Genomic DNA, 8,202 nt, shown 5'->3' with positions numbered 1-8,202 from the left:
CTCCTGAATGAAGGTTAATTTAAATCAGGATGAATCAAAATCCATTCCTACATATAAACTGTTAAAGCATGCAGATTGTTTCCTTTCTCTGAGAAGCCACTTGGAGCTTTTTGCCATATTCTGTCCCTGCCCATAAAGCTCCAACCAAAAGTGTCTGCTTTTGTGTAGGAATTGATCCTGTAGACTGGAGGCATTTGGAAGATGCAAGCTGTAAGGCCTAATTATTATTCAGGACATTACTAAAATCTTTTATTTCTCTTTCTCTGATGAACCAGCTATTGCAAGCAGATTTCAATACTTTTTACAGGAGACTAATACTTTTAATCAGATCCATAGGTTATTTCAAGGATAGTTAGCCTTTTTTTTTTTTTTCTTTATCACAAATCATACCCAGGAGGCTTTCCCCCACCCCAAAAATTTCTCTTATTACTGTTCCAGTTAAGTTTGCAGTGCTGGTTTAGCTAAGCTTGTGTCATTCTTTCCATAGTAACCATGGATGTTTCTTTTCTTTACGATTTATAACTTGTGCAAAAAAATTTCTGTCTTCAGGTTACTCCTGTGTTCCAGCCAGAACACTGTATTTTTGCCTTAGTTTGAACTAGCTTTGTCACTCAAAATAGAGGAGGGCAAAAAAGGGAAAACTTGACATTTTGTGCATTCTTGAAAATCCCTCACAGGCATGCAGTTAAAACATGACATTTTATGGCCTGTTAGAGTCTCATGTCCAGTGCTCTGTTGTGCCTTGTGCTGCAAAAAAAAAAAAAAAAAAAAAAAAAAAGTCAAAAGAGCCTAGATGTTAGGCTAGAGAAAGGTGGAGGAGGAGGGATGGAAAGGACTGCCCTAGCTAACTGTAGACTCAAAGGTGAGTGACTGGCCTAGGGGGAGATAATGAGAAATGCCTCTTTCTCTGGGCAAGCTTCACAGGTGGCTTCAGCTGGCTGGTTGCTGCCATTCTTTGCTCCTGTTTAAGCACCACTGCTGAAGAAACATTGGGAAGACTGATTATTTGCTAAGGTAACCGAAAAGTTTTGAGTTTTCTCATTTTTTTCCTTGTAGAATGCTAATGTCAACACCAGGCGTGGGCACCAGGGAAGAAGTGCTTCATTTGGCAGTGGTATGGTTTTAAATGGGCTCACTTGGACTAGAGGTGATCAGTCCTGCTGTAGGAGCAGCTTCCTACATTGATTTCCAAACTCCCAATTCAGGGTCTTGATGTGCTGAGAGATCCTCAAACCAGAGCACATTTCCTAGAATTCATGGCAATTCAGCACCTGCTGCCTGATGAAAGGACAGAAACCTCTTTGAAAAGGATGCAAAAATTGTATTCGCCATTCCGTGGCTTGGTGTCTGCTCCTGCGATGGACCATGGGATTCAGTGGAGCGCACAGAGGGAAGGAAACCTTTAACTCTTCAGGTGTTTGGTTAGTGTAGAGGCTCAGTATACTCTGAAAAGTTCACAGAGAAGATCAGCTTTATGATACTTGAGGGATTGCAGGGACAGCCTGTTGTCAGAACAAGGTGGTGACAGGGTGTGTTGCTTTAGAAAAGTCCACCTGAGAGAGAAGTGCTTTGAAGGAAAGCTGCCTGTGTTCAGATTGTTCTCCATGATGTCTAAGTGTATCTTCATCCTGCTGACCCTTCCTTTGTGGTGCAGCTACTTTGCTAATACCACACAGTATTAAACCTTTGAGTAACATTGAGCTTGGTGCCTGCTAGTGAGCTGAAATGCAGAGATGCGATTTTTCAGTGGCAAATTTGTGAATTTGAAAGTACTACTTTTGTACATCAGTCTCTGTGAGGCCAAGGGTAAACACACATCACCTATGAAATTAAATGACATTATTTTTTGGGAAGAGGCTCTTGAGGTGGAGCTCGTTTAATATCATAGAAAAGCCATGAGGGCCCTTTGGTTTAGATTTTTTTTCCTTCATCTGAATGCATTGAGAGTGCAGGCTGAAATTTTAATGGAAGGCCTGAGGACAGGAATTTTGTTCCATGATAATTTAGGGGATATGTTTTCATCCTTTTAACCTGCTTTGAGGGTTTAATAGGACTTAACTAGTTTTGTCTCATTTGTTTTTTCTTTTAGGTAACTTTCATGGGATTTTTCATTTTGGTCTAAGCTCCTTTTTAGTCTGCACTTACACATTTCAATAGCTACATGATATGGCCCAAAGTCACTTTTAATAGCCATATTTTTCTTCATTCAATGATCTATCTGTTGTCTGTCTTAATTCCCATAGAGTTGGATGCTGGTGGTGCAAGCTAGTGCAGATGAGCTGGATCAGAATATGATTTGACCTGACCAAAAATGAGTATTTGGCCATATCAGTTTCACAGTGTGATTCAGCAGCTGGTTGTGCAGACAGGTTTTTTAAGTCTGCTTTTCTCTGTCTTTAGTTGTTTGTCAATAGCTGCTTCCCCACACAGTCTGAGTTGCCACAAATTACAGCCTGACTTGTTAAGGCAAACCAAAATGAGTGGCAATTTACATTCATAGGTTGTCCTCTGAACTCTGGGGCAGCTTTCAGCGACTGCTGCTGCTTTTTCAGGAGCTGTCAGTCTGTCCTGGTTGCTGGAGCTGAGGAAGCTTTGGGAAGGCATCTGGGGACATGATTGTACCTCGGCCACTCTAATGTGAGCTATCTCAGAAACCTGTGGAGTCACCTGCATGGAAGTCTTTTATTTCAGCTAGGAAACTTGTTTGACCTCACACTCGTGATACAAGTGAGCAATTTCTGTCTGTCTGTCTGCATGGTTATCTATATTCCCCTCTTTATGGGGTAAACTGCTCCTGTGTAGATACTGTGACTGCCCTGGAACTGGAGATCTGCCTCAATTGGGGTGGAGGATGCACATGGAGATCAGAGCATTTTAAGGTTAAGTGTGTTGTGAGGGACATTTGGTGGTGATAACTGCAGAGCTGCCTGTTCCTCCTTGGCTGAAATGATGGCCCAGCTGCAGGTAAAGCAGCTCCAGAGGCTCTGTAGTTTGCAGCGGGGGGAGAGCTGCAGAGGATCCCCCCTCTGTGCAGCACTGAATAGATGTCTCTTTGCTTTTCTGGAGCTCCAGTGTTAGGAGGACTTAGCTCAGATGCAGTTCAATGCTCTTGCCCAGCTGGTGCCCATCTGGAGCTCCTGTTGATCTAATACTGTGCAGGGAGCCTGGGGAGGTGATGGGTCCAGTGCGCAGATCCCTGGTTATGTTTGAGAGCTCCCTCAGGACAAAGGCTTTCTCACACAGACCCATGGCCCAAAGGACTGTCATGGCATTGGGAAGGCAGTGTGTTTCTCTGAGCCCCCTGAGGCAGCTGTGCTAGGAGCTGCCTGTGTGTGTTTGCATGTGGAGCTTGCAGGCTGCATATGTGGTGCTGGGTAATGCTTACCAGCTGTGAACTGGCTGTCCTTTTCTCACCAGACCATTTCTCTTGTAACTGTACAATCTCAGCTTTTCATGCAGATGTTGTGTGATTTGCCACACTTTGATCTGGTCCTTTCCAATTGGTACATGTTGTTAATCTATTGTGCGTCTATTCAGGCTACTTACATTGCCCGTAGGTGGAGTGATAGGGAAACTGGGACATGGATGGGAATGGGGAAAAAAAATTCCAAAAATTTAATGTCTTTCTAAAACTTCATGGATTTGTGATTTATTTTTTTGACAGATACAAATTTCAGGACGCTTGACTTTATACTTTTTTTCTCTATGGGTTTGCAAAAGGAGGTTAAGCTGTGGTCATTGTAATATAGTTATATAGTTATAGTTATATAGATATATCGTTATAGTTATATAGTTAACTTGTAGTAACTGACCACACAAGGATGATACTCAGTTGTAAATGCTTATAACAGTCAGGTACTGCTCATCATTGGGAGACAATGGTAAATACATTGCACGGAGGCAAAACTTGTGAGATGATTTCATGAAGGACTTAACTTTGTGCCCTGTGGGCCTGGAGTTTGATTTGCTTTATATATAAGTGTTTTGCTTTATATATAACTGATTTGCTTCATATAATATTTGCTTTATATAGTAAGTGATTTGCTTTAATAAGTGTGTAAAAGTTTTGGGAGTAAACACTGGTGTCTATACCCTGCTGTAGGTAATCTACCATTGTACCAATGTACCATTACAGGCTTTGCAAAGAGCTGCTATCCCTGCATGTCTTGTGGCCTCATTGTGTGTGTCTCTTTCAGATACATGTACTGGACTGACTGGGGTGAAACGCCCCGAATAGAGCGGGCAGGAATGGACAGCAGCATGCGCAAGATCATTGTTGATTCCGACATTTACTGGCCAAATGGACTCACGATAGATCTCGACGAGCAGAAACTTTACTGGGCAGATGCAAAGCTGAGTTTCATTCATAGGGCAAATCTGGATGGTTCCTTTAGGTAAGCTCTCTTTGTTCTACAATAAGGTGTAAGTAATCTCTAACTTTCTTTTCAAGGTGTTCATTTTGAAATGAGACTTTTTTTCCCCCCCGTAATCTAGAATAATGCAAATACCATTTTTTTTTAAACTCAGTTCTTAATAGGCTTGCAAAAAATAATCTCTCATACTATAAAACTGATTTTAAGAGTAAGACTGTTTGTATCAGTATTTCACTACAGACTGTTCACAGCCTCCTTGTACAGCAGGATTATTCTTTCTCAGGCTCTTACTTATCTTGAAAATAGTTGGAGATGCTTATTCTTGACCCTAGACAACATAACGTTTAACTTGTGACTGGGACTTTACGTTATTGTTAATGTGTTTTTTTTTACCCACAAGAAATACACATTGAGACGTGCTGGCCCATGGCCCCATCCAGAGATGTCCTTTATGTCATGCCTGTTAATTAACAAATTTTAGGTTGTTTCAAACAACAAGCAGTTAGGAAGCAGATTTTCCTAAAGCTTGCTGGAAAGCACAGGATGGAAGTTTTTTGGTGGCTGCTATCCAAGTGTGCTGTTAAGTTTTGGCTTCTGTAGACATGGAGAAATGACACTTCAGGCAGGGCATTTGAGATTGCATCTTCAATTCTGTGCAGTGCTCAATGGGCAGGTTGTGTTGGTCCTGAAGGGTGAGTGTCACATGCAGTAAAATGTCCTGCCAAAGTAATCTCTGCACTGTTGTCTGGCTTTGGTCTTCAGGTAGTTTTAAATGACATTTTCATGATTTCATAACATTTTAAATGCCTGTGTCAATAAAATTGTTTTGCCTTGGTGAAAAGTTGGAGGAGCTCTATTTTACGCATTTCTGTGTAATAGAATAATATGCCTTCCCCAAAAAAATGTTCAATGGTGTTTTTCTTTTTTTTTTTTACTGAGTTGCATTCTATGCCTGATTTTCACAGTCATAAAAGAGCAATAGCAATATTGACGTCCTTTATAAAACACTCTCAGGTTCCTTTGAGAGCACTGTGTAAGGGCTGGATAATGGTGGCATTGTAGTAAGTGACAAGTATTGACTGACAGTCCAGAGTGGAGACAGGGAAAAGGCCTTTGTGGAAGGCAGTGGTAGCTCCAAGTCTGGCTGCAGGTTCATAGACAGAAGGAAAGATTTTCATATGATTCAGCATGAATATGCTTGTCTGATTTGGGGGCGAGTGGGAGAGTTTGAGCTTTCCAGGCTGTTTCTGGGGTTTTCATGCACATACAAGTTGTACAGACTTTGCTTGCATGTGTGTGTAAATGCTGAAGTTGTAATTGGCAAGTAAAATCTATTTTGCTCATTTTAAGGTAGAGAAAAGCCACCTGAAAGGGAGCAAGGCTTTGAATGCACTAATTCCAGCAATCTATCCAAATTACTTTGTGATAGATCAATGCCCCACCTCCCAAACAGATTTCTGTTGGACCATAAATCAAATAGTGTTTTAGGAAATAATAATGTATTTTGCATTAAGAAAAAATTTGCTCTCTTGCATATTTTGCTCAGGTGCTAGAGCATGTAAATGCACACTTGAGGTCAGAATATCCCTGTACAGGGTGCATTCTGGAGGTTCCTGATGTCTGACTGCATGTGAACTTCTAGGTATTGTCCAGCGTAATAACTCTGAAAGTGTTATGGATGTTGATAAAACACCATGAAGATTGATCTTAATCATAACTCCTTTTAAATGAAATTTTTATTTATTCCCTTTTCCATTCTACTGATCAATGTTGAAACAGATGTCTGTGAAGTTGGGACTCCTGGATTCTGGTGTTAAGGTGCATTTCAGTAAGGGCTCAGACTAGATGGTAACTTCTGAAGTTGTTTCTGTTCCTTAAACATGGAGTAAGTTTCACTCATCCATGACAATAAAGAAATCTATGATGTTTCAAATACTTCCACCCCTCCCATCCCAGAATCCATTCAGGACTACCTCAAAATCTAAATAAAAAGGAAATTTGCATTCTGTGTAGTGGATTAATGTTACTGGAGCAATCTGCCTCTTAGCAAGCTTCAATTTGCAACCACATTTTCTGGAACTATTTCAAGGGATGTAATTACAGGAGAAAGGGAGACTTGATATCTAAGAATGATGGAAATAGGGGCAATACATAGTGGAAAGCAGCTGTTATGATATTAGGATACAGCCACTGCTGTTATTAGTGAAGAGGAAAGAGCAATGGTGAGAGTGGAAAGAGAAAGTGAAATTAGCATTTGTATTTATTCTGTTGTGTTTTATGGTAAGAAGTAGTGGTAATTAGAGAAAATTTTTAGAACAGTTTCAATTTTATCTCTAGAAGAGAAATATTATTAATAATTTTGTTTTCTCATGTACTGGTACTTTTGTGCATGTCTCAGTCTGTTTTAAACTTGTCTATGTCTGAATATATATCAAGAATTTTGGGGGTGTTTTTTATTCCCTTCTACCCTGAAAAATGCAGATAATTACCTGTGCTGCTCAGAATGAAACAGAGTCCTTTCCCTGCCAAATGTTAGCTGGTTTTTATTTTTCCTTGAACATCTTCAGTGGAAAAAAAATGAATGCAGATTTAATAGAGATATAAGAAAATTACGTTCCTTATTTTCCTTCAGGATGACACTGGGACTTCAGCTTTCTCAAAGTCATATGATGAAAAATTTTGAATAATGCTTTGCTGTGTCCCAACACTGGTTTGAAAGGTGTGTGCATACCTTTGTGTATACATAAAATGCATGGGTTTTTGAAAACCGAGTACCTAGTGTTTTGACTGAGGAATTGTCCAGTGTCTTTTCTATGGCTTAGTAAATATCTTCAAAACTACTAAATCTAAATTTATTGCAACTGGTATAAATTTTGGGATCCTGTGAAAACATGTTAGAAATGTCATGTGTTTTGTGGCTTCCAGTTCATCTAATTCTCGGAGGTGTGGCTGTATGTCATTGAAAACCACCTCAAATGTTTCACATTTGTAGTAATTATAAGTATTTCGTTTTAGTAAAAGTATAACTGACCTTTACTCTACATTAAAAATTAATCTGAAAAATATTTCATTCTACTGCAGACAAAGTTCAGAGGGGGGTCATTTAATGAGACTCATAGGTCATTTCTGTCTTTTTCTGCTAGAAAAAAAATACTGAGTGCAACTGAAGTTCTGGGCAAAGATATCATATACTGCTATAATCAGAGGAGCACTCTTTGGACCTAAGTTTCTTTGAAAAGTCACTTGTATTTGGGTATTTGCGTGGCTCCTGAAGTTAAGGGACTTAAGGGGTCAGTGTAGAGCCTGAATCAGATACTTTGATGCTCTGAAACCCAGTATATTTGTGTCCTTATTGCTGTGAAGGGACAAAACTTTATTTTACATTTTTCAGTCTGCTTGTCACTTTTATCACCAGCTGAATCTCTTGGTCCTGTGAATTTGTTGAAAGATGACAGTTCCTATGTGAATTTCTACAGAGCCAAATTTTTTCATGTGTGTGTGGTGACAAGTGGAAGCAATCAATTTTTTAATCTTCACTCTTTCTCCCCAAAAGGCAAAAGGTTGTTGAAGGTAGCCTCACTCACCCCTTTGCCCTGACGCTGTCGGGGGACACTCTGTACTGGACGGACTGGCAGACGCGCTCCATCCACGCCTGCAACAAACAGACAGGAGAGAAGAGGAGGGAGATCCTGTCTGCCCTCTACTCACCCATGGACATCCAGGTCCTGAGCCCCGACCGACAGCCCTACTGTACGTCCTGCTTGCCCCCAAACCCCTGCTTGGCTGCTGCTTCTCTGGCAGGGAAAATGTCAATCAGGAAAGTGGTCAG

The 8,202-nt window shown here is 40.4% G+C and overlaps 1 protein-coding gene across 1 annotated transcript in view; it reads left to right on the top strand.

Annotated features, from left to right (window-relative positions):
* The window catches only part of LRP5 (LDL receptor related protein 5), a 93,797-nt gene that overhangs the window by 9,509 nt on the left and 76,086 nt on the right, over nt 1-8,202 (top strand). The window contains exons 2-3 of the mRNA XM_005419500.3: nt 4,197-4,394; nt 7,927-8,123. Of these exons, the coding sequence (XP_005419557.3) occupies nt 4,201-4,394; nt 7,927-8,123 (391 nt within the window). The 5' untranslated portion in view covers nt 4,197-4,200. The remainder of the gene's footprint in view (nt 1-4,196; nt 4,395-7,926; nt 8,124-8,202) is intronic.

Source organism: Geospiza fortis, unplaced genomic scaffold (assembly GCF_000277835.1).
Source record: "Geospiza fortis unplaced genomic scaffold, GeoFor_1.0 scaffold66, whole genome shotgun sequence".
NCBI lineage: Eukaryota > Metazoa > Chordata > Aves > Passeriformes > Thraupidae > Geospiza > Geospiza fortis.
Note: the sequence above shows the minus strand (reverse complement) of the source record. Positions and strands in the feature narration are given on the sequence as shown.